General features: G+C 38.2%; 2 protein-coding genes across 2 annotated transcripts; both read right to left on the bottom strand.

Annotated features, from left to right (window-relative positions):
* Positions 1-7,535: 7,535 nt before the first annotated feature.
* LOC106306653 (cysteine-rich receptor-like protein kinase 24) lies at positions 7,536-10,183 on the bottom strand. The gene is made up of 8 exons (XM_013743340.1): positions 9,442-10,183; positions 9,174-9,293; positions 9,023-9,085; positions 8,813-8,934; positions 8,528-8,741; positions 8,195-8,432; positions 7,964-8,117; positions 7,536-7,868 (listed from the first exon to the last, which is right to left on the bottom strand). The coding sequence occupies exons 1-8, from the start codon at positions 10,181-10,183 to the stop codon at positions 7,536-7,538; spliced, it is 1,986 nt and encodes a 661-aa protein (XP_013598794.1).
* A 6,328-nt stretch (positions 10,184-16,511) lies between these two features.
* Positions 16,512-19,337, bottom strand: LOC106306598 (cysteine-rich receptor-like protein kinase 24). The gene is made up of 8 exons (XM_013743275.1): positions 18,497-19,337; positions 18,217-18,336; positions 18,077-18,139; positions 17,869-17,990; positions 17,584-17,797; positions 17,251-17,488; positions 17,021-17,174; positions 16,512-16,925 (listed from the first exon to the last, which is right to left on the bottom strand). Exons 1-8 carry the CDS (start codon positions 19,233-19,235, stop codon positions 16,593-16,595), a joined length of 1,983 nt encoding a protein of 660 aa, XP_013598729.1. The 5' UTR covers positions 19,236-19,337; the 3' UTR covers positions 16,512-16,592.
* Between the last annotated feature and the right edge of the window lie 8,007 nt (positions 19,338-27,344).

The raw sequence follows: 27,344 nt of genomic DNA on the forward strand, positions 1-27,344 counted from the left end.
GGACGAGCGCTCGGTCGCTACGTAGCGACCGAGCTTTGACTCGAGCTCGGTCGCTTTGTAGCGACCGAGCTTTGGCTCAGACTTGGTTGCTACGCAGCGACCGGACAGCGTGTATGCGTGGTAATTACGCAACGGTCGAGCTTGGTTAGTTTGGTTTGAATCTTCAAGGATACTTCTTCGTAAAAACTTCGTTTTTGGTTATATTTTACGAAAGTTACATCTTCCTTTTTACTATCTCTTTCAGAAATACGATCTCCGAGGATTTTCGGGTGGTAACTCCGTCGTAACCGTTTTTGACCCCAACAGTGGCAAGAGGAGAAGAGAATAATCTTCTAATTTATAGTATTAGATCTTTAATTGACATGGAGACTATGGAGCAATGGATCGCAATTAGAGCTCATGGATGCATCATTTCGAGAAAATTATCAAACAGACGAAGTTACGAAATGCATCCATATCGCTTTACTATGTGTTCAAGAAGAAGCTGAAGATCGTCCAACCATGCAAGATATCGACCAAATGCTCACTACTGGCTCCATCGCTCTCACTTTGCCTCGACCACCTGGATTTTTCTTCCGAAGTAAGCATGAACAAGTAGGAGGAGTGCATCCATATATGGATTCTGTGGACGAGTCTTCCATTACTCAAGTAGCTCCTCGATGAAACAAAAACTTTTCATAAATAAAAATTGATGTGATATATGATTGTAGACTGTTACGTACAAGATTTAGAGACATTCTCTGATCTGACATCCAGCCCTTGGCATGTGCCCAAGGTTCGAAAGCACAGGGTCCAACTTTTTTATTACACATTTACATCAGAATTAAAGGTCCATTGTTAATAGATTGTAAATACTCTTGCATATAAAAAAAACATATAAAATCAGGGTGTATTTTTATAGTTTGATCAGGTTCTGATAATACTTGAAGCCAGGACTGCTCAAAGCATTTGCAGTTTTTAAGGTGATCAAACAGTTCCTTCTGAGATTGGCATGGCAGTCTGTTAAGTTTGTTGTTATGATCTCTCGTTACACTCAACCCCCTTGTAAATCTCCCACACCAGAATACTGAATAATACTTCGATACCCAGTATCGATTACAAAGAAGTAACGATGATCACACACGATCACCCTGAAGGACACATACGCCACTTCTCACAATACTCAACATAAGGAAAGTGTGAGCTTTATTCCTATATTTATAAAGAGATATTAAAACCGCAAAGTCTCTCTCTCACTCCAAGGCTTCGCTTCATTATTTCCCACTCGCAAAGTCTCTCTCTCACTCCGAGGCTTTGGTCGTTACTTCCTCATTCATTTGCTCTCCCTCTGCGACTACTGTCTCTGCGCTCTCTCCACTATTTTTCATATGCTTGTGGAAATACACTTGCTGCAACGTATCAATACCCCGCGCAACGAAACGCAGCTTGTCCTCAAGCTGAAACTCCGGATACCTCTGCGCAATGTCCCAACCCAAACACCAAGTTGACTCATGCGAAGGCAACCCTTCCCACTGAACTAGCACCTCCAAACAGCCAGATGTCGTGTAACGTGTTTCCAAGATAGTCTCTGGCGCAACAATAAGCTCACCAGTTGGCAAAAAGGATTGAGGCAATGGCGTAACCTGAGGGACCGTGCCCACCACCGGCTTCAGCTGTGAGATGTGAAAGACGTGGTGAATCCGGGAGCTCTCCGGTAAGCGTAGCCTGTAAGCCACCTTCCCAATACGATCGAGAACCTCAAAGGGGCCGTATTACTTGGCCGCTAACTTCTGACACAGACGCCACGAAACAGAGGACTGTCGATAAGGGCGTAGCTTAAGGAATACGTAAGCTCCTACCTCAAAGGATAAGTTGCGGTGGTGCTGATCGGCCGACTTCTTCATCGCCGCCTGAGCTTTAACCAGAAAAGCCTTCAACTGATCCAACATGAGGTCACGTTCCTTCAAATTCTTCGCCAATTCATAGTTCGTAGTCGAGCCTCCTTCAAAACGAACCAGCGTTGGTGGGTCTCGACCGTACACAATCTTGAAAGGAGTGGTCTGAATCGCAGTGTGGAAACAAGTGTTGTACCAGTACTCTGCCCAACTCAGATACTGCAACCATGTTCTCGGGTGAGTGGACGCGAAACAACGGAGATACTATTCCAAGCATCGGTTCAAGACCTCGGTTTGGCCATCCGTCTGCGGATGAAATGCTGTACTGTATTTGAGCGTTGTCCCCGCAAGCCGAAAACATTCCTTCCAAAACGAGCTTAAGATGATTTTGTCGCGGTCAGAGGCGATCGAGTTGGGGAAGCCATGTAACTTCACAACCTCCGTAGTGAACTTGCCCGCAACATCAACCGCAGTGTAAGGATGCTTAAGTCCATAGAAATGTGCATACTTACTGAGACGGTCGACAACCACAAAGATAACGCTGATTCCACGGGAGGCAGGTAAACCATCGATAAAATCCATACTGACGTCATGCCACACGTGAGATGGAATCGGCAGCGGTTGGAGTAAGCCCGCTGGTGACAGAGTGGACGTCTTGTGAGTTTGATAGACACCGCAGCTCGTCACGTAATCTTGGACTTGTTGTCGCATGCCTGACCAGTAGAAGGTCCGTTGAATGCGCTTCAAAGTTTTGAAAACGCCGGAGTGTCCTCCCACCAGACTGTCATGGTTCTCCTTAAGGATCAAGGGAATGAAACGAGAGGAAGGCGGAATGACCAAGCCCCCGTTGAACCACAACTTATCATCAGCCACAGAGAACCCCTTCTTCACAGGGTCTCTGGCTCGTACTTGTTGCTTTAAGGTCCGAATGCATTCATCTAGCTCAATTTCAGCATAAATATCTTGCAGTTGAATGACAGACGGAACCATTAATGCGAACAAGGTTGAGCAGGCCTCCGGAACAGAATCCTGCATCTGCCGCGAGAGACCGTCCGCTGCTTTGTTTTCAATCCCAGGTTTGTAGATGATGTCAAACTGGAAACCCATCAAACGTGTGAGCCAACGCTGATATTCCATAGATACTTCGCGTTGCTCGAGCAAAAAATTCAGGCTGCTCTGATCCGTGTGAACCACGAAACGACGACCAGTCAGATAATGCTTCTATTTGATGACTGCTAGAACAATTGCCATGAGCTCCCTCTCGTAGATAGGTTTGAGCTGTTCACGGGGAGTGAGACTGTGACTGAAATATGCCACAGGGCGTTTGTTCTGCTTGGGGACAGCGCCCAAGCCAAAACCCGAAGCATCCGTCTCCACCACGAACAACTGAGTGAAGTCTGGCAATGTGAGTACCGGTGTAGTCATCATCGCGTGCTTGAGAGCTGCAAAAGCTTCCTCAGCCTTAACTGACCAACAGAACTGATCTTTACGTAGTAAGGAAGTCAGAGGTCGTGCCAAGATCCCATAGTCTTTAACAAAATGGCGGTAATAGCCCGTGAGGCCAAGGAACCCGCACAGATCTTTGACTGATCATGGAATAGGCCATTTGCGCATGGCGTCAGTCTTGGCAGGGTCCGTTGACACGCCTTCAGCCGAGATGATGTGGCCCAAGTAATCAACCTGCACTTGGCCAATTGTACACTTCTTGTGGTCAGCGAACAAGGCATGTTCCCGCAGCACCTGTAGCATCACAGCCAAGTGTTCTTCGTGTTCTTCAATGGACTTGCTATAGATCAAGATATTATCGAAGAAGACCAGCACGAAGCGACGAAGATAAGGTCGAAAAATCTCATTCATTAAGGCCTGAAACGTCGCCGGGGCATTGGTGAGGCCAAAAGGCATAACCAGAAACTCGTAATGGCCTTCGTGAGTTCGAAAAGCTGTCTTCGGAATATCCTCCTCTCGCATCTGAATCTGATGTAACCGGAACGTAAATCAATCTTTGAGAACATGCGAGCTCCATGAAGTTCATCCAATAACTGATCAATCATCGGAATAGGATACTTGTCCGGAATGGTGACGCGATTTACTGCCCGATAGTCCACACAAAAACACCACGTCTTGTCCTTCTTCCTCACCAACAACACAGGACTTGAAAAAGGGCTTTGACTGGGTCGAATGATGCCACTCTGCAGCATCTCAGTGACCATAGCTTCCATCGCCTCCTTGCTTGCGTGAGGGCAACGGTATGGTCGCACCGAGATCGCAGTAACTCCGGGTTGTAAGTGAATTGTATGCTCACGGCCCCGAATAGGAGGTAAGCCAGACGGAACCGCAAACACATCTTGAAAGTCATCCAACACTGCAGAGATAGATGGGATCATGACAGAGTCTGTTACTGCCGCTGTTCCGAGCTCCAAAGCATCAGTAAACACCGAAACTTGAAGAGCTTTCAATGAGGCAGCAGTCTTCGTGAGCGAAGGGTCGCCACGCAAGGTTACGGTTCGTCTACAGTGCTGAAAGGACCACTCTTGAAGCTCCCAATCCACTAAACACTTTCCCAAACAGCGCAGCCACTGCACCCCAAGACAACATCCACATTACCCAATTCCAAAGAAATAAAATCACTCTGAAAGAAGTTATCTTGCAGAGAGAAAGTGATTCCTCGTTGTACACTTCTTGTGGTCAGCGAACAAGGCATGTTCCCGCAGCACCTGTAGCATCACAGCCAAGTGTTCTTCGTGTTCTTCAATGGACTTGCTATAGATCAAGATATTATCGAAGAAGACCAGCACGAAGCGACGAAGATAAGGTCGAAAAATCTCATTCATTAAGGCCTGAAACGTCGCCGGGGCATTGGTGAGGCCAAAAGGCATAACCAGAAACTCGTAATGGCCTTCGTGAGTTCGAAAAGCTGTCTTCGGAATGTCCTCCTCTCGCATCTGAATCTGATGATAACCGGAACGTAAATCAATCTTTGAGAACATGCGAGCTCCATGAAGTTCATCCAATAACTGATCAATCATCGGAATAGGATACTTGTCCGGAATGGTGACGCGATTTACTGCCCGATAGTCCACACAAAAACACCACGTCTTGTCCTTCTTCCTCACCAACAACACAGGACTTGAAAAAGGGCTTTGACTGGGTCAAATGATGCCACTCTGCAGCATCTCAGTGACCATAGCTTCCATCGCCTCCTTGCTTGCGTGAGGGCAACGGTATGGTCGCACCGAGATCGCAGTAACTCCGGGTTGTAAGTGAATTGTATGCTCACGGCCCCGAATAGGAGGTAAGCCAGACGGAACCGCAAACACATCTTGAAAGTCATCCAACACTGCAGAGATAGATGGGATCATGACAGAGTCTGTTACTGCCGCTGTTCCGAGCTCCAAAGCATCAGTAAACACCGAAACTTGAAGAGCTTTCAATGAGGCAGCAGTCTTCGTGAGCGAAGGGTCGCCACGCAAGGTTACGGTTCGTCCACAGTACTGAAAGGACCACTCTTGAAGCTCTCAATCCACTAAACACTTTCCCAAACAGCGCAGCCACTGCACCCCCAAGACAACATCCACATTACCCAATTCCAAAGAAACAAAATCACTCTGAAAGAAGTTATCTTGCAGAGAGAAAGTGATTCCTCGACAAACTCCGAGTGCTTCCACCGTAACTCCAGTGCCTAATAGCACCTGAAAACGCATGTCTGTAGCCAACTGAAGCTTCTTCGCCTCCACCACCCGAGGAGAAACGAAATTATGGGTGGCTCCACTATCAATCATCACCACAGCGCCAACATTACCAAAAACCCCCATAAGCTTAGTAGTAGTAGGAGTATCAATACCCAAAAACACATTAAGAGACAGCTCCACCTGATCGGTGTTCATAGTGACGTCAACTGCAGCGTCTCCTTCATCCAAAATTTCCACATCATACCTGTTAATCACTGTCAAAATGTGAAGCTCCTTCTTAGGACAAATGTGCGTCTTCGAGTAAGGACCCTTACATTTGAAACAGATATTATCCCTCCTCATAGCATCCAACTCAGCTGGAGTATACTTCAATCGTGGTGTGAAAGAAGTACCCGTAGCCTGTCTGTTAGCAACCGGTGGAGCCCCTTTGTACCCTGACTGAGACCCAAAACCCGTGCCTTTAGATCCCTGAGAAAACAGCCCGCGAGAAACCCCTCCATCTTTCTGAGCTGCCAAGCTGACTGACTTGCAGAACGCACTACCCTCCATACCAATAACCGCTGCTATATGTTGAGTTAACCCTTGCGGTTCTTTCATCTTGATGACCTCCTGAAACTCTGGTTTCAACCCATTAAAGAACACATGAACCAGATTCTGCTCATCAATACCCGTGACAATAGAACGCAACTCCTCAAACTCATTAAGTAATCAGCAATAGAACCGGTCTGGCGAAGCGAGACCAGACGATTTCCTGGCTCCTCCTCCATTCCTCGTCGAAAGCGTGCTACCAAACGGCGCTTGAACTGATGCCAGTCCGTGAAAGGATCATTCTCCGTTTCCGCATTAAACCAGTTCAGGACCGGACCCTCCAAACTCATCGAAACCATCTGCAACCGCTCGAGCCCATGAAACTGACCAAAACAAAAGTAACGTTCAACCTGAGCAATCCAACCAAATGGGTTAGATCCAGAGAAAACAAGCATCTCGAGCTTCTTCAACAACCCTTCACGGGTCTCAAAGACCGACGGCGGAACACCAAACCCAGGAGGACGATGATCGAGATGCGATCGAGACGACGACATCGTCGCTGGATCTGGAGAATCGCTTGGCGAGGCGATCACCTTTCCTTGAGCTTTCTCCGGTAGCTGGTTACTCTCCATACGAAGGAGGATCGTCGTCAGCTGATCGAAGCGATGATCAACGGAATCAAAACGAGAATCGTACGCCGCAAGGCGCTTATCCATCTCTGTAAAACGAGCCGCCGTAACTTCGGCGTGATGCGCCAAACGTTCCCACTCCGTGCGAAGAAAAGCCAACTCATGATCGCCGGCGGAATCGTCGTAAGAACGTAACATCGGACTAGAATCCGCCCTCGAAGACACAGCGAAGTTTCGATCGAGTCACAAACGCACCAATTTGTTAAGTTTGTTGTTATGATCTCTCGTTACACTCAACCCCCTTGTAAATCTCCCACACCAGAATACTGAATAATACTTTGATTATGATAAACCCCAAATACCCAGTATCGATTACAAGGAAGTAACGATGATCACACACGATCACCCTGAACACATACGCCACTTCTCACAATACTCAACATAAGGAAAGTGTGAGCTTTATTCCTATATTTATAAAGAGATATTAAAACCGCAAAGTCTCTCTCTCACTCCAAGGCTTCGATTCATTATTTCCCACTCGCAAAGTCTCTCTCTCACTCCGAGGCTTTGCTCGATACTTCCTCATTCATTTGCTCTCCCTCTGCGACTACTGTCTCTGCGCTCTCTCCACTCTTCTTCATATGCTTGCGGAAATACACTTGCTGCAACATATCACAGTCAAGCTTATAAAGAAGATGAAACTAATACAGAGCTCTTCATTTCTTTAAGTCTTCTCAAGATTCATTATTAAAAATCTGTTTATGAAAGAATATATGCGTTATATTACTTAATACTTCTCAAAAATAGCCTGGCCTTCAACGAGGACTAACACACGTGATCGATACATCATTTACAGAACAAGCAATGGACATGCTAGTGGACGGACCAGGCTGAAAGCTCTCAGCTAATGGGAGATCCTCTGATCTGACTCTGAAGAAAAACCCAGGAGGTTGGGGCACAGGCAGTGTAATTGAAGTATTAGTGAGCATCTTAAATATTGTGAACATGCTTGGACGATCTGTTGGATTTTCTTGAACACATAATAACCCAATATGGACGCATCTGATGACTTCATACTTATCATAGTTATCTCCTATGACCGGATCTACGAGTTCCAACAATGAATCATTGTTCCAAAGCCTCCATACCTGTTTATTCGTTTTCCAGGAAACTAGTGTTCAGAGCAATAATTATTACTATAAATGAAGTAGCAAACAGTGAGATAGTGTGGAAATTTACTAACATATGTAACCAAGTTGCCTGTTGAACCATCTATCTCGTGGAAGCTACTATTCTTTTTTCCACCAATAATCTCCAGAATCAATACTCCAAAACTATACACATCAGACTTAGTCGAGAACTGCCCATTCGCAACATATTCCGGCGGCATGTAACCGCTGAAAAACACATCGCATATAACTTATCAAAAACAATAAAGAGTTACAGATTATAACTAAACTGGACAAATACTTACAATGTTCCAACTACTCTTCCTGTGTTATCTTCCGTTTGGTCCATTCTGAAATTCCTAGCCATACCAAAATCCGCAATTTTTGGGTTCATATCTGCATCTAATAAAATATTGCTGGCCTTGAGATCACGGTGTATGATTGTAAGCCGTGAATCTTGATGAAGATACAAAATTCCTCGAGTGATCCCTTCAATGATCTTGTATCGTCTTGTCCAATCTAATTGGCTCCTCTTTGTTGAATCTGCACATGCCTCATTGACCAATTAGACTATGATGAGATTAAGAACTAAGGTTTCAGAGAATAATAAGCCTATCATTTGTTCTTATTTTACTTACCACCAAAGAGGAAGTAGTTAAGACTCTTGTTGGGCAAAAACTCGTAGACTAATATCCTTTCCTCTCCTTGGACACAAAACCCAAGAAGCCTAACAAGATTTCTATGTTGAAGTTTAGCTACAAGAAGCACCTCGTTCTTGAATTCTCTTTCACCTTGTCCTGAAGTTTTAGATAGTCTCTTCACAGCAATCTCTGTTCCATTCGGAAACGTTCCCTGCACGTCTCATAAGTTATCAGAATATATTTGTTTGCTTTCTCGTCAAGTTTCTATCACAAACACTATACCTTGTAAACTTCTCCAAATCCACCATGACCAAGCTTGTTAATGTTGTGAAAATTACTTGTTGCAGCCTCGATAGCTTTAAAATCGAATTGAAGTGAACCTGAAGTTGAAATATCATCCCCAGCTGCAAAAAAGAAAAGAAAAGCATTTACACATAACTGGAGAGTTTCCAAGGGTCACTATATTTCTATATCAACTTCGTATCTCTTTACCATTATCTGGCGGTGCAGTATTGTAAGTCTTTGTTAATCTCTTTGCAGCAGAGAAATAACCGTCTGACAAGAACATAGAAGAGTAAAAAACGTATTGAATCTACTTGTGTTTTGAAAATCTGTCTTTGTACAAAAACACGAGGAAACTCACTTTCAGTTGTAAATGCTTTATACGATTTTCTCTTCCTCCAAATTCCAAATCCTAGAGCAAGCAATATGATAGGAACAATTACAATTGCCACAATAGCTCCTGTAGAAATACTTTTCTCATCTGCACGAACCCAAATCACAGAATAAGAACTAACACAGAAAAAAAAAGAACATACCAGATAAGATTAAACTTCAAACATGGTTTAGAGATATGGGCTAAAAAAATCATATGACCTGATAACAACAAAGATTATAAAACATGGTCTTACCCCTTTCAGGAGGAGGAATGTTTTCGGGAAGTCCCAAGAAGGCAAAAATCTCCCATCGAAGGAAACAGCTCGGCCTCGAAACAGTACCTCCTTGTCTCCCACGGCAACATGACCTATAATCAATCACATTTTGTTGTAGACACCGGGTGCAGTTTTGAGGAGATATGTCTCTACTGCATTGCATAAAACCGTAAATGTTGGTGTTGGAAGATTCAAGCGTTCGTCTTCCAGCCGCGTAGTTCGTAGAAGAAACATCTTCTATCACACCAACCATCAAAGCTTCCCATGTCATATCGAAATCCGTCCCGTTAGGTTGATAATCTCTGGTATTGTAGTCATGTCGTATAATTTCCATATCGAGCGATCCGTAAAACGAGCGGTTTGAGTAGCGTACAAGACAAAGTGTATTTCTATACATCCTCCAGTCTATAGCTTCTGTCTGAGTAGTACAATTCTGTACCAACCCATTAGAGGCAGCCATGATACAATCAGAACAAGATCCTGCTTCAATACCTGGGACACACATCCCTAAACCGTATAATCTGTTGGGATCTTGTCCGGTCGACGTGGTATAGAAGCCATCATTAGCTGTGACGTTAGAAGGAAGAGTAGAGAGCATGACTCGGCGGTTTAAGTCGTAAGTACCATCGGGTGCGAAGAAACCAGATCTGTTAAGACAAGTATTTGCGTAGGCAGTGCTGCTTATGAGCACAAACCAGAAGGATACTAATAAGTTGATCATTTTTGTTCTTTCCTATAATTGTGTTAATTTGAATGTCTTAAAATGAAAACCTCTGAGTCTTGAAAGATATAATTTTTTTCAAGCATGGAATTTCAACTTTATTTTCAATCTCTCCGTGGTCTACAAATTTTACAAAGGAGGCATTCACATCTTATACATCTATCTATCTCTCTTCTCCCATACTTGGTGACACATGTCCCTTACAATCATACGCTGCGTTTTGATTGGCTTGGACTAACGTTATTTGGGCTCATAACAAAACAAAATCAAAGCCGAATTCTTACCTTCACCTTCTTCAGACATTACGTCCATGGATTTCTAGGGTTCATCATGTCAACCGACTATGGAGTTTTATGTTACACGAATCGTCATGAAGAAACTCTGGATCGAACTCTGTTTGTGACGTTTTCGTTTGAGGTTCCTCTCCTCCAGACCGTTACGGATGCTTTGATTGATGGTCTTAACTCATTCTCCCCACTCTTATCAAGATTCCTCATTCAATGCACTTACTCTTCCAGTCGGTCAATCTTTTGCTATAAAAAAGGTATGCATTCATCTGTAAACATCATCCTTTCACTCCTCACAACACTAAAAAAAATCTTCTTCTTTGAGCAGAGTGGCTAACTCATATTTCCTCCTTATTGATTTGAAAGCTGGTAGCTGTAGCACCACCGTCTGAGGCCGTCTGGGAGGCCAAGAATGTGAAAAGAGGTGGCGAGCTTATGGGCATCGTATGCTTCTCCTTGATGCCCCGGCGATTTCCAAAACAAACCATTCCCTTTTCCTTTAACATTTGAGTTTAACGTTTTTCAGGCGTAGATTCCAATTGGTTCTGATTCTCGCTGTAATTTTAGATTTTGATGTGAGAGTCGTAATCTTCAATTGTTAGACAATTCGTGTGTTTGTGTAATCTATCAGAAAGCTTATACATGTCAAAAGATTCAAGTTTTTTTTTTTTTTTTGTCAGTTTCTTACTTACAAAGGAAGAATCAAACGAGCAAACAGAGAAAATACATGTAGAGGTTTTTAGCTTCGATCTATCTATATATATCTCTGCTCTCAAGTTTCTGGCTTTAGCTCATTACCATCTTGATTTTCTACCAAACTGATGAAGTAATGTAGTCTTGGACCCGATATGATTATATGCGTCTTTGTAAGGAAAGGCTCTACCTTGGCTTAGACCATTGTAGAATAAAGATCTCTCGCCTGAATTTTCTTCGTTTATGTCCTCAATTTCTCCATCTTTGATGTTCTGTTTCACGTACTCTTTAGTCTCTTTGTTATGTAGCTATGTACGGTTCACTGTCTTTGATTGTGATACATTCAGTTTTGAGAACATAACAAACATTTTGAGTGAGACCGAAAAATACCTAACAGAACAAACAGATTCTCGGGTGATCTCTTACTTTAAGAAATCGCCTCTATGAAACTAAGAAGCACAGCTACGCTATTTGCAGTAAATTAACAGTACATTGATCCCTTAGTGACCCAACACCATCGAGAATTCGGTATTTGGTTGCAGCTTTCCTTCTTTGCAGCAAATAACAGTTTCCATGTCTCAAGGCAGGTACCAACCAAAAGTAAATGCATGCTAAAGGAGGAACAAATAATGGATCTATCAAGGTATTGTTGAATTTTTCCAAAATGTGTTGTACATTTATTCGCATGTAACGAATCCATTTTATAATATTGGCTTATAAGACCTCCCATTGCATACTCTGAACATCATATTTGTTCTTCTTTGTGGAACATTCGCCGTAAACGGCAAAGTAAATCCAACATCGGAAGCTAATTAAGTACTTTCACTCACTAAATAATATGTGATTGTCATAGACATCAGCTACTGTCAAATGTGAATATAAAATCTTCTTATGTAGAGTTTATATCATCTTCACATCTCTACATATGTTTATCAAATTTGTTGGCTAGGGTTCGCGATCCAAAAGCTGCAGATATTGTGTTCATATGTGGGTCTATATAATTGACATTAAGTTCGGCTTTGATTTGTCTCTCCACATTATTTAAAAAGCTACCCTTTTTGCTTCTACTTTTGCCCTGAGAAAATTGATGGTTAGTAGTTTCGGTCACTGGTGAGGTAACATTGGTGTAGAAACTCTCTTCAGAGTTCTTTTTGGGTTCAAAAAGAAAACATGGCAATGGTGGTGAAGAAACTCATCCCGATGAACTTAGCAATGGACACACTGGGGTATCATCATCCAGAACTTTAAACCATTTATTTTCCTCATTATGTATAACTTTTTCTGCCACGATTTTTTTTGGGTTCATGTATCTGTTAATTTCTTATGCAGAAAAGAGCTATGGTTTCAAGAGGAGAGTTGACGTTTCAAGATGTTTACGGTGCAGAGGCATTGCTGAATGAAGAAGATGAGGAGGATGATAGTGTGGTTGAAACCTGAGCAGCAGACGATGCCCGTTGAGTTTGTGAAATCGTGTTGCGTCAATTCCACTATGACGAATCGTGGTGATATGGTCCATTGTTATGTATGTTTTGCTTTCACTATGACCCATGAAGTTATTATGACAGGTTCTTCGGAAAATCACTGTCTCATTTGATGTTAAACTTTGTTATCATAATCACACATTATTTTAACACATGTTATCTTTGTAGATTGTAATTGTCTTTGTAATGTTCCTTTTTGAAATTATTTTCTTATGTTCAGTACACACCGACAATAAATATATGAAGTATAAGGTGCATTTTTGCAGAGCTCTTGCAGGGAAACCTTTTTTGCCCAGGTGAACAGGTGATCCATGTCTATCAGTTGGATTTGATGACTAATATGTTGGGAATTCCATCTGCGGAAGCCATCGAAAGGTCCAGTGTCCCTTTCCAGTTTTCACAGTTGCATTGTTACTTTTTTGGCTGAAATGCGTGCACTCAGTGTGAATGTTAGGAACAGTAAAGCTCGAAGGTACTTGAGCAGCATGAGGAAGAAGAAGCCTATTCCTTTCTCACATAAGTTTCTACATGCTAATCCTCTCGCTTTTCTTCTACAAGAAAACTGTTGTCTTTTAAATCCAAGGACTTATGTTTTTTTTCAGATTTAACCAAACTCAAGACAATACCTATTTACGATTTCAATTTTCGGTTTTAACCAAACTCAATACAACAAAAAGTTTTAGAAGTGAATTTTACGAATATATAAAATTTTGATAAAATAGGACAACAAAAATTCATATATTAAAAATAAAAAATACAATACAAAATAAACAAAAACAAATATTGATATGAAAATAAAATAATATAATTTCACTGTCTGAATTAAATACATCATAAATTATTTAAAAACATAAAATAAATATATAATTTTTTTTAATTAACTACTAAAAAACCTCAACAATCTATTAAAAATTAGTAAACAACACCGATTCATTTACGAAAATAATGCATTATGCATAACATATATCCAAACTATCAAAATAAAAAAAAATATTAAGTGGCAAATTATGTGAAATAACCAACAGAAAAACTATAAATCACTAACTAACTAAAATCACACCCTTTTTCCTCTTTTTTTTTTTTTAATTTCAATCTCTCTACCCTTTCTCTACAAATCTGATTTCCTTTTTTTGGTTAATTCACAGATAAACCCATAAATATTTTACAAAATAATATAAAATTAATGTTTGGTTAAATATTTTATTAGTGTATGATAGATGAACAGTTTGATGAAGATTGCATTTGTTGAATTAAGGTTGCAACGGGATTAACTAATGGTGGAATACTGGAGAGATGGGAAAAAATTAAGTTGGTTATCATGGAAGCTTGAAATGAAGAAGATAAAAGATGATTGGATTAAAAAGAACATGTCAACTTAGTTTGGTCCCAAGAAGTATGTCTTCAAGATCAATTTCTAGAAAACACAAGTTTTGAGACCAAACATGTTCATGTAGTCAGAATTTGTCCTTTTTTTACTTCATAGGTTTGTTATATATTCTACCATTTTTGCTAATATTATCCAAGAGTTTCAGATGAACTGAAATTTGCTAGCTCAAAGCTTTACATTGTTACCACAAAGCAAATGTTGTAATAAGAATAATAACAAAACAAAGACTTTAAGGAAAATCAGAATAATCATACAAAATATGTAACTATAATATTAAACGGTTCAGGCTTTGGTTGAACACCTTAGAGAGCAGCTTCGTCAGATAATGCGATTCCATCTTGCTGCCCAAGGGACCATAGTGAGAACTGGTGTGATCTTATTTTTTTCGGTTCAAAATCCTAACCCAAAGATGTTGCAACATGATGTTGCAGCATGTATGATTTTCCCTCAAGAAACTTATTAAGGCAAGCATTACTTTATGTTATGAACAGATTTTCTAAAGAGCGAGAAAACACACAGATCATTTGGTTCGTGTATCACAATGTAAGTTTACTAAGAACAAATGTCATGTAAAGCTCAAAAGTCAAAATAGATCATATCATGTGAAACAAAAAAGATAGAAGGTGTTTACTTCTAAAGAGTAAGTTCATTTGTCTACATCTAAACCATTGAGTTCAATCTATGATTTGTGAGTTTCAACATCATTTGAATCAATTATTTTTTTTCGAGAACATGTTTTTATTTCCAAAATTCCAATGAAATTCAAAAATACACATACAAAAATAAGAAATAATCTATATTTATCTTACAGAAAATAATCAACTACCATTCTAAAGATATTTATTCTAAATACCATCATAATCAAAAAACATTTGTGATCTCTACCAAAAATAAAATAACAAATAGTGAAAATTATATTTATAATTAAAATAAATTTATATTTACAAATGCTCATTCAAATATAAGATGTTTCAATATTATTTTTAAACTATTGTTCCGCCCGTTACCATAGTACTTTTAAAAAGAAAACGAGAAAATAAATATTGAAACTATTGAAAAGTTAATATGAACTTGGGAACATACAAACAATGATGGGAAAAAATAAAAGGCAGTTCTTTTGTACAACTAAATCTGCTCCATTTAGATGGAAACAACATCTTATTTAGATATACTCTATTTGGATGTTGTTCATTTGTATATTTGTTGTACATTCATCTAGATGTAACTTTGTTTGTTTTCTTAACTTGCATCTACATCTTGATGTGAGAATAAGCGATTTTACAATTTTGGAGGAAAAGTATATGATTTTATTGTTTTGGCCCAGAAAAAGTTATTCTATGGTTTCAATGGGAAAATTTAATTTTGCTATTTTGGCGGAGAAAAATATATTTTGCGGTTTTGCAGAAAAATATGATTTTGCTAGTAGAAAATATGATTTTATGGCTTTAGAAGGAAAAGCAATTTTACAGGTTTTTATAAGAAAAAAATATATGATTTTGCGATTTTGGTTGAAAACACATAATTTTACGGTTTTGACAAAAAAAAATATAATTTAGTGATTTTGGTTGAAAACACATAATTTTACGGTTTTGACAAAAAAAAAATATAATTTAGCGATTTGACAAAAAAACATATTTTGAGGCTCAGTGAAATTGCAAAACAATATTCGTTTAGATCAGTTAACACACCGAGCCTAGTATATATATGTGTCGTCGAAAGAAACTGGACCACGCTTGCAAAGACCTGATAAAATTTCCTCAAGTTCATATATAAATTGCAGAAAAAAATAAAACATTGCAAGCCCAAATTAAAGGCTTTAGTGTTAGAGCTAACCGAGTAGTTAAAAGCTAAGATAGAGAGTACTGACTTTTGTATAAGAGTCCATACATGTACACGAAGAATGTCTAATTTGAAAAGGTGAGGAAACAAAGGGTGATCGGTGAGAGGAGATTAAGTAAAAGTCGCAATTCCAGCGTTTTATAAAGAGCATAAAAATATAAGAATTCATGTCCACTATATGAATTCATGAAGATCCCTTACGCCTAAAGGAGTGTGGAGAAACCAAGAATAAGTTAAGACCTGGAACTTCTCTTTGACTTCGAGAGAGCAAACAAGTACGTGAATCCTAGAATTGTTTTGACAAAAAAAATCATAAGAAAGAGTAAAAATATTTTCTTGTTGGATCTCATGGACCAGTCCAAGACGGTTAGGGCAGGGACGCTTCACCGAGACTTCTCCGTTAAGAAGACTCGACTATATTAATCTGTACACGTATACTTTCAGGGTTTTACAACCACCAGATCTATTGGGAGAGAAATTGCTTCCCTTTTTATAGCAAATGTCTTGTTTTACAAAGGAGACATTTGAATTCTGTTTCAGTGCAATGGTAAATGACTGATAAGATAGATGTTTGGCTGTGGATGAACTTCATGACGGTCTTGATACCTGACTTCACTAGGTTACAAAACAGGTGCATGGATTCTCACCCAAGTTACTTCACTAGGTTTCATTACTAATACTCGTTTATGAAAGAATATATATATTACACAATAGCCTGGCTTTCAACGAGGACTAACACACGTGATCGTTGCATCATTTACAGAACATGCAATGGACATGCTAGTGGACGGACCTGGCTGAAAGCTCTCAGCTAATGGGATATTCTCTGATCTGACTCTGAAGAAAAACCCGGGAGGTTGGGGCACAGGCAGTGTAATTGAAGTATTAGTGAGCATCTGAAATATTGTGACCATGCTTGGACGATCTGTTGGATTTTCTTGAACACATAATAACCCAATATGGACGCATCTGATGAATTCATACTTATCATAGTTAACTCCTATGACCGGATCTACGAATTCCAACAATGAATCATTGTTCCAAAGCCTCCATACCTGTTTATTTGTTTCCCAAGAAACTACTGTTCAGCGCAACAATCATTACTATAAATGAAGTAGCAAATTGTGAGATAGTGTGGAAATTTACTAACATATGTAACCAAGTTGCCTGTTGAACCATCTATCTCGTGGAAGCTACTATTCTTTTTTCCACCAATAATCTCTAGAATCAATACTCCAAAACTATACACATCAGACTTAGTCGAGAACTGCCCATTCGCAACATACTCCGGCGGCATGTAACCGCTGAAAAAACATCGCATATAACTTATCAAAAACAATAAAGAGTTACAGATTATAACTAAACCGGACAAATACTTACAATGTTCCAACTACTCTTCCTGTGTTATCTTCCGTTTGATCCATTCTGAAATTCCTAGCCATACCAAAATCCGCAATTTTTGGGTTCATATCTGCATCTAATAAAATATTGCTGGCCTTGAGATCACGGTGTATGATTGTAAGCCGTGAATCTTGATGAAGATACAAAATTCCTCGAGTGATCCCTCCAATGATCTTGTATCGTCTTGTCCAATCTAATTGGCTCCTCTTTGTTGAATCTGCACATGCCTCATTGACCAATTAGACTATGATGAGATTAAGAACTAAGGTTTCAGAGAATAATAAGCCTATCATTTGTTCTTATTTTACTTACCACCAAAGAGGAAGTAGTTAAGACTCTTGTTGGGCAAAAACTCGTAGACTAATATCCTTTCCTCTCCTTGGACACAAAATCCAAGAAGCCTAACAAGATTTCTATGTTGGAGTTTAGCTACAAGAAGCACCTCATTCTTGAATTCTCTTTCACCTTGTCCTGAAGTTTTAGATAGTCTCTTCACAGCAATCTCTGTTCCATTCGGAAACGTTCCCTGCACGTCTCATAAGTTATCAGAATATATTTGTTTGCTTTCTCGTCAAGTTTCTAGCACAAACACTATACCTTGTAAACTTCACCAAATCCACCATGACCAAGCTTGTTAATGTTGTGAAAATTACTTGTTGCAGCCTCGATAGCTTTAAAATCGAATTGAAGTGAACCTGAAGTTGAAATATCATCCCCAGCTGCAGAACGAAATTAACGTAGTATTACATCACTGGAGAGTTTCCTAGGGTCATCACATTTCTATATCAAATTCGTATCTCTTTACCGTTATCTAGCGGTTCAGTATCATAAGTCTTCTTTAATCTCATTGCAGCAGAGAAATAACCATCTGAAGAACATATAAAAATTAAAGAAACTACTTATGTTTTGATCTGTCTCTGTACCAAAAAAAAAGCGGAAACTCACTTGCAGTTGTAAATGCTTTATGCGATTTTCTCCTCTTCCAAATAGCAAATCCTAGAGCAACCAACAAGATGGGAACAAGGACAATTGCCACAATAGTTCCTGTAGAAATACCTTTGCCATCTGCACGGAACCCACATCACCATTGATTGGGATTAAGGGAAACTAACATGAGTAGAGCAGAATAAAAATTAAAAACCAACAAGAACAGAACAGAAAAAAAAAAGTTTAAACATGTTTTGTTTAACCTAGGAACAACAAAGATTATGATACATGATCTTACCTTTCTCAAGAGGAGGCATATTATCCAAAAGTGCCAAGAACGGATAAACCTCCCACCGAATGAAACAGCTCGGCCTAGAAAAAATGCCTCCTTCTCTCCCACGGCAACAAGACCTATACTCAATCACGTTTTGTTGTAGACACCGGGTGCAGTTTTCAAGAGATATGTCTCTACTGCACTGCACAACACCGTAAACGTGGGAGATAGACGACTGAAGCTTCTGCGTTCTCGCTGCGTAGTACAAAGAGGAAGCTTGATCTATCAAACCAATCATCAAAGCCTCCCATGTAAGCTCTAGATCCGTCATGTTAGCCTGAACATCTCTAGTATAATTATCACTCCGTATAATTTCCATATCGAGCGATCCGTAAAACGAGCGGTTTGAGTAGTGCACAAGACAAAGTCTAGTTCCATACATCCTCCAGTCTAGAGCATCTATCTGGTTGGTACAGTTCTTTACCAACCCATTAGACGCAGCCGTGATACAATCAGAACAAGATCGTGCCTCAGTACCTGGGAAACACATCCCTAAACCGTATACTCTGTTGGAATCTTGTCCCGTCGACGTGGTATAGAAGCCATCATTAGCTGTGACGTTAGAAGGAAGGGAAGAGAGCATGGCTTGTCGGTTTAAGTCGTACGCACCATTCAATGCGAAGAAACCAGATCTGTTAAAGCAAGTATTTGCGTAGACAGAGCTTATGAGCACAAACCAGAAGGATACTAATAAGTTGATCATTTTGTTTTTATTTTTCAATATAACTGTGTGTTTGAATGTCTTAAATTAAAAACCTTGAGTCTTGAATGATATAATTTTTCAGGCATGGATTTTCAACTTTGATTTCAATCTCTTTGTGCTGTACAAAACTGAAAAATCGTCATTGAATTTTCTCAAATTGACTTTGATGAACAGTTGATGGCTCTGTTGTCATCCTGACCAAGTCTTATTGCTTGTTTCATAAATTTTGATTAATTAGTTTTAGCTACACAGTAACCGGTCTTGTTGAATTAAGTAGGAAGTAGCCATTCCTGCGTGTTGAGTTAAGTTTTACCTCGGACTGCCGGAACACTTCCGCAGATCAAAACGAGATCTCTTCTCATCCATTGTAGACAGGATAAAGCAGAAGGCAAAAGGCTGGTCTAATAGATTCCTATCAACAGCCGGGAAAATGACGATGCTCAAAAGTGTGCTCTCAGCGGTTCCTTCCCATGCTATGTCTTGTTTCCAGCTCCCAGTCTCTCTTTGTAAAAGAATCCAATCAGCGCTCACTAGATTCTGGTGGGATAACTGCGACGAAAGCAGCAAAATGGCATGGATCGCTTGGTCCAAGCTAATCCGACCCAAGGAGCAAGGAGGGCTCGACTTCAGAGATATTCAAAGTTTCAATGAAGCTTTCTTGGCAAAAATCAGCTGGAGAATCATCAACAAACCAGATAGCGTGCTAGGAAGAATTTTAATTGGAAAGTACTGTTCCACCGAAGATTTCTTGGTAGTAACAGCAAAGACTGCTATCTCACATGGTTGGCGTGGAATCTTGGTAGGAAGGGACATCATCCTTAAGAGCGCAGGCTGGGAAGGGGGAAATGGTGAAAGTATCAACATTTGGGAGAAGCCTTGGCTCAGCATCACTTCCCCACTACGGCCGATGGGACCACCCCCGGAAGAATTCCAAAACCTAACAGTGGCTGATCTTCTACTACCGTCTACACGGGAATGGAATCGGAACATGATCCAGAGAATTCTCCCATTTGAGGAACATAGAATTTTGGCAATCAAACCTAGTCTCACGGGGGCTCCGGATAAGCTCTCATGGCTGAACACAACCTCAAGCGAGTACTCTACAAAGACGGGCTACGCGGTTGCTCTCTCTAACCGAGACATGGAACTGGAACTCTCACAGGTTGACGCTTCATATGAGTGGAGGAAGAATGTATGGAACTTAAAGATCTCTCCAAAAGTCAAACTGTTTGTGTGGAAAGCAATACACGGGGCCATCCTAGCTGGAGAAGCACTCAGAGCTCGTCAGATCAATGTGGAGGGAAAATGCAAGAGATGCAATCTTCCTGAAACTATAGATCATCTGTTCTTTCACTGCTCCTTTGCGAAACAGGTCTGGACATCAGCCCCTGTTTTTCCTAGCATTGAGTACAGCGAATCTATAGCTTTGAGGAGTATATGGAACAACCTTATAAGCAAGAAAAACTTACCTCCCACTGGCATATTCGAAGGACCCTTAGCTCCTTGGATCTTATGGCAAATCTGGATTGCTAGGAACAAGCTTGTTTTTAATGACAGGATCTTCACCGCCGAGGAAACGCTCTCAAAGGCAGTGGCTTGTGCTCGCGAATGGGCCACCAGCCAAATTTCACACCCACAGTCTGCCCGGACTCCGCCATCTTCAGTTACAAATCCTATGGATTGCGCCCTGATAAAAACTGATGCTGCTTGGAATGAAAGATTGAATATTGCAGGACTAGGGTGGACAATTGCCTCGCAAGACAGAAGCTCGTCATTCTCCTCCCCTGCTCACCATGTGAGCTCGCCGTTAGTCACTGAAGGCTTAGCAGTTCGCGAGGCGGTCCTGAAGTGCAGGGAACTGGGCTTAGCTCGGATCAGAATCGAATCGGACTCAGCGGTCTTGATCAAAGCCCTGCAGACAGAAGCATCCCTCGCTAGTCTTTATGGAATTCTAACTGATATCCTCTCAGTTACCTCCTCTTTTGATTTCGTTTCTTTTAAATGGATCTCTCGAGACAACAATATTGTTGCAGACACCCTAGCAAAACAGAGTTTATCTTTTGAACTTGGCTTAATTGCCCCACCTACCTTTGTTTGAATGTTTTAATGCAAGTGTGTTTAAAAAAAAAAAAAAAAAAGCCATTCCTGCGTGTATGTATATAATGGCGCAGAATCCTAATTTTACCCACAAAACCCCTTTTCACTAGTCAACAATGGGCTTTATATAATTAAACCTCATAAAGAATGAAAGGAACCTATGATTGATTTTGGGCGTGACTGCTCACAAGAACGGGAATGGACAAGAGATCTAAGAGCATCTTTATGCCAGCAAAAAAGATTGCTTATGGTCTGGGCTCCACCAAAAACACAAGCATCGTCGTTTCCGCATGCAAAAAGTACCGAGCTTTCTTCGTTGCTTGTACTGTATGTGAAACCCACCAACACGTGGTGACCTGCTGATTGGTGCACTTTTTAACTTTTTATTTTTTTATTCAGACAAAAAATAAATAATTTAAACAACTTTTCATGATTGCTGGGATAATGATGCTCTAAAGATCGTCAACCAATTCCACTCTTCACTTATTACGTGCCTGAGACGTAAGCGATATAATGCATCTAAGACACTAAATCTTTTAGTATTTTCGACAAATGGACGTTAATAGAATTTTAGTCTAAAGTTTCTTTTGATAAGCAATAAGTTCAAGGTTTTAGAATGGATCCATATTTTTTTTTGTAACACCGACTTCCATTAAAATTAAAACCCAATGTTTATGGGAGACATTACAAGAGATTCATTATGAAGAGCTTGCTTAGCAAGAGCATCAGCATCCCTATTCCTATTGCGTGGGATCCAAGAAAAGGAAATCGAATCAAAAGCAGCAGACAGACAAGTGATATCTTCCACAATTCCGTAAATTTCAATTGCTGGAGGCCCAGTCGTGAGAGCTTTAACGAGGTTGATCGAGTCTGTTTCTAGGTGCACATGCCGATGGCCCTTCTCTATGCATAGCAATATTGCTTCGCGCACTGCCAGCCCCTCCGCTATTAAAGGGGAGGAGACGAAGTAGCAATGGGCTTGGAATGAGGATCTAGCCTCTGCTTCAGTGACAGAATGGATCCATATATAATGGATACATGAAAGATTTATCTCTAATGTGTCTGTATCGATGCACATTAAAGAAAATTTATGACAAATACGCTAAAAAGGTAATATTTTGGATTGAAATGAAGACTCAAATCGTTTTCACTCTAGGATTTTCTGCACAGCTAAAGCTCCGTTTCATGCCCGCTCCTTTCGGTATCCTTAATTACTAATTAGACTACTCTAAATCGATGACAAGTTTGATGCTAATTTTCCAAGACTATTCAATATCGTCGGATTTTAAAATTTAGAAAAGTTAAGTATTTGACTAGTATATCAAAATGGTATTATTTGACCTATAATAATCGCTTGACGTTGACGTTGGTTGACGTTGCCGGTGAAGGAGACATTATACATTATATCATATAGATATTCACATGATGAAAAACACAAATCAATAAACTCCAGTTATGCCTTCTTCCACTTTCGTCTTCCTTTTCCTTTTCTCCTTTCTCACTAGCTTCAGAACTTTTGCTCAAGAAACAGCACTTACTTGGCCAATCTCAGAACCCTTTTGTCTTCTCTCTCTTCTCCCAACGCTTCCTACGCCACCGGATTCCAGAGCGCCACCGTCGGGCAACCTCCCGACAGAGTCACCGGACTTTACCTCTGCCGCGGAGATGTCACGCCGGAAGTTTGCCGTAGATGCGTAGCCTTCGCCGTCAACGAAACCGTTACTCGGTGTCCGAACCAGAGAGAGGTGACGCTCTATTACGAAGAGTGTATGCTCAGACACTCTAACGGCAATATTCTCTCGACCCTGAACGCCAACGGAGAATTTACCATGGCTAACCCCCAGAAAATTACATCGAACCTAGTTAGGTTCACAGATTTGGTCTTGTCCACGATGAACCAAGCAGCCACCGTGGCATCCAACAGTTCCCGGAAATTCGATACTATAAATGCCTACACTGATTTCCAGACTTTGAACGGACTGGTTCAGTGCACTCCTGATCTGACGAGCCAAGACTGTTTGGACTGTCTAAGCCGGATTATCAATCAGTTGCCCACTGACAGCATCGGGGGAAGAGTTATGGTGCCGAGCTGTTTTTCAAGGTTCGTGCTTTACCTGTTTTACAATGAAGCCGCTGCCGATCGAACACCTCAACCTCAGCTCGATTCAGCTCCTCCTCCACCACCGCCAATTTCAATTCCTTCACCACGGCCGGGTCTGAACATTCTTTCTATTCCTTTAGTTACATGTTTTAGCTACAAGTTTTCTTTTATAAGACATTTAAAATTTGCTAAAACAACACTTCTTCCCATGTCAATACAGGAGAAAGCGGAAACTCCACTGTCATACTCATCGCTGTTGTTGTTCCAATCACTGTTATTTTTCTGCTTCTCGTAGCTGTTTTCATTTTCCGGTCAAAGAGAAAAACGACAGCTTATGAAACTGAACCACTATCTGGTAAAGGCTCCAGTACTCCAGTGATAAGCTATTTTCTCAGTTTTAATGAATATCCTTGTGTGTCCTTTTCCTTAATTAAGTCGTTTCTACAGATGGCGACGATATCGCAACTGCAGGCTCACTTCAGTTTGATTTTAAAGCAATCGAGGCAGCAACCGATAAGTTTTCCCAAGAAAACAAACTCGGTCAAGGTGGTTTTGGCCAAGTCTATAAGGTATTAATCCATTGTTTACCTATTTCTCCATATATGTTAATATGCTACAGTTTAAAAATTGTACATAATATTATTTAACTTTTTTTACGTGTAGCTTTCAAGTTAATTCTTACAAATATTAATTATATATATACCCTTAACGAATCTATTACGTACAATAGTTACCATTATTTATATATTTTTTTCTCCTAAGTAATATTTTTTATTCAAATTATTTTTCAGAAAAAGATAAATATAATATATCCCAAAATAGAAAGTTTTTGTAAATAATTTTTTTTTGTTTTTTGTTGAGAATTCTGCTTTAAAAGTTGCATTCACATTAATTATATAAATATAATTATAGAAATATTTTAAATGAAAGAATTTAATTTAAGAAGAATTTTCATGTTTATCACTTTGTTGGTACCATTATTCATGTTTACCAACATTGAAGAGACATTTTTAAAAATATATTCTTCATGAAAAGGGAAAAATACTCTTATACATTTGTTCTCTATATATCTATAATAAATAATGATTTAAATAAATAAAAATTTTAAAAATATTTTTTATGTTTTTGAATTATACTTTTAAATTCGAATTTTTATAATTTTTTTTTAATTTTTTTCTGAATAATTTTTTTCAAAATTTCTTTTTGATAATCGAAAACTATTTTTGAAAGTATTTTCTAAATTTTTAGGTATTTTTTATATTTATTTATATATTTATTGGAATCCAAAATTTCACATTCCAAAAACCTATTCCACCCCTCTATTGTAAACCCTAAGTCTAGTTAACCCTAGAGTTATAAATGTTATTTTCTCTTTTTAAAAATAATAGTAAAAGTGATTAGTGTAAACATGAAAAGTGATATTATAAATTTGGCATTTTTGACAATTTCCCTTAATTTAATAATATTAATATATTAATTAAATATATTTTTAAAGTATAACATAATCATCTCATGTCATATCATGTTTTCGATATTTTTTTGTTTTAACTAACTTAATACTAATTAAATAATTTAAAGGAATATGTAATTAAAAATTAAAGTTATGGTTATCAATTGCTTTGAATCGGAAATAACCAAATCCGCATAATCAAACTTTTTAGTTGTGGATTATTTACGTTCTAAAACTCTATAAATTAATTATTTTTTGAAAAATTTAAAGGTTTGATTTGCTTATAAAACTTAAAATCGATCAATACTCCAGTTTTTATTCTAATTATATTTCAAAATAACATTAAAATATTAAAATGTCCTAAAAATTACAGGGTTTTGCTTATACAAAATCTTAAAACACCTCATTATAAACCAAAAATGATTAAATACTCTGAAAAAAAAATATCAAATTATACAAAACTCTAAAAAATATATATTTACAAAACTAAGTTTAATAACCAAACTAAATGCAATAAAAATTAATATGATTTAACCTACTTAAATCATATGTCTATTTTAGATTGTAACATAATAGTATTTAACGATTTTAAATTTTTTTTATTTATGTATTAAGCTATAAAATAATTTAAAACTTATAAACAAACAAACATAAAATGTAAATATGTATATTCATTCATGAACACGAAAAAATCACTTAGTTATAATGTTATTGAAACATGAGTTCTTTACACGATCTTTAGGAAAAGCTTCCAACCTCACTTATATAGTTATATTTTCAACGAATATATCTTCCAACTTAAAAATTGTTTATGTCATTCCTCTCCGTACAAATTATCATCAAATGTGAATAAAAATAGTTAGAAAACGATATGTTTTGACGAAAGGAAACGTTACATGTTTTTACTAATAAAAAAATTCAACTAAAATGAATCCTAAAATAAACTTGTCAATCCCCTATATATTAATTGAGAAACACTACAATTTTTTTTGTAGCCACGTGTCATCACTAGGTTGATTCTTAGAATCATTAGAAAAATAAATTGGTTCATCTAATTATATAATAAGCTTTTTATTAAGCTAACCATAAATTCATTATTAATGTTTTTTTTTGTAACACATTCATTATTAATGTTCTTTATTATTTCCTTAAATAAAAGTTACGGAATTTCCTAATGTGGCTAAAGTATATATGGTAATGAATGATTTTGAAGATTTGATAAAAATTAGTGTATCTTCTATCATATTTGCATAATTTTAAAATATTAAAATAAATTAAAAAATCACAATAACCGTATAATAAAAATTTAGAATTTTTTTGTATATGTTATATTTTAAATTTTTAAAAACGACTATAAATTACTAAAACAGTTAAAAGTCTCACATTCAAATCTTGTGATCCATAATTTAAAATTTTTTTATGACAAAATACAAATGATTTCAAAATCATATAAATAAAAAGTCTAATTTAATTAATTATTAAGATTAAAATATATATATATATATATATATATCATTTTAAATTAAACTATAAACCCTATAGAATACATAAATATTTTAGTTTCGAAATTTACTTTGAACACTTTTTTGATAAAAGCTTTGAACGAGAAATGACAACTTTACTTTTTTTAAAAAAATTATAAATTATCAGTGATTTAAAGTTTTAGCTATTAAAAATACAAATGATCAAAAACACCATATGAGCAGAAAATATCATTTAATAGGCATTAATATTAAAAATATATTATGTATGTTAATATCATTTAAATTTAACTACATATCCTATCAAATAAAAAATTATTGTTTAGATTAATAAAATTGATTTATATGTTCGTACCAATTTAATTGTATATGTAATAGTTACTGATTTTTGATTATTCAATATATATTTATTATTTTATAATATGTAAAAATATATAATATATAAAATAATTTTTATATATAATATTCATTCCGCGGTAGGCGCGGATCTTAACCTAGTTATCTTTTTAATGGATAAACTAATCAACTTTAAAATTTGTTAATTTAGTCTCCCATGTCTACAATATTTTATTACTTCGACAAAACAAAACCAACAAATCGATAAATTCTCAAATCAAAACTAGGATTATTCGTTCGTTGATAAACCCAACCAAGCTCAAGTAAATCGAATCTAGCAAAGTGGACAATCGATGAGGGTGTGGAAGGAAAGGTGGACTGCATCTCCTAGTTGAAGTAAATATGGACGATATCATGGAAGGAAAGATGGACTTGAGTTGTACACCATCATCTTTGGTCTTCTTTAGTCAGTGTGCTCTTGAAAGGCTCCAAACTCAGCATGGTTGAATTCAAGTTCAGTCTCCACATCCTGATGCTGCATCAGGAGGTTCATTAAAAAATATTGTGTAACGAATTCTAACATTTCAGAGTTGCATTAGAGCATTGTATTTTCATGATGAGTAATTTGACACCCAGTTCTACTA

This window comes from Brassica oleracea, chromosome C1 (assembly GCF_000695525.1).
Source record: "Brassica oleracea var. oleracea cultivar TO1000 chromosome C1, BOL, whole genome shotgun sequence".
Classification (NCBI taxonomy): Eukaryota; Viridiplantae; Streptophyta; class Magnoliopsida; order Brassicales; family Brassicaceae; genus Brassica; species Brassica oleracea.

Excerpts from the sequence above, each read along its gene's own strand:
- LOC106306653 (XM_013743340.1), bottom strand. The coding sequence starts at position 10,183 with ATGATCAACTTATTAGTATCCTTCTGGTTTGTGCTCATAAGCAGCACT. Across the intron at positions 8,433-8,527 it reads TAACTACTTCCTCTTTGGTG|ATTCAACAAAGAGGAGCCAA; the intron begins GTAAGTAAAATA and ends AGGCATGTGCAG. Across the intron at positions 7,869-7,963 it reads CAGGCAACTTGGTTACATAT|GTATGGAGGCTTTGGAACAA; the intron begins GTTAGTAAATTT and ends ACGAATAAACAG.
- LOC106306598 (XM_013743275.1), bottom strand. The coding sequence starts at position 19,235 with ATGATCAACTTATTAGTATCCTTCTGGTTTGTGCTCATAAGCTCTGTC. Across the intron at positions 17,175-17,250 it reads GGAAGAGTAGTTGGAACATT|CGGTTACATGCCGCCGGAGT; the intron begins GTAAGTATTTGT and ends ATGTTTTTTCAG. Across the intron at positions 16,926-17,020 it reads CAGGCAACTTGGTTACATAT|GTATGGAGGCTTTGGAACAA; the intron begins GTTAGTAAATTT and ends ACAAATAAACAG.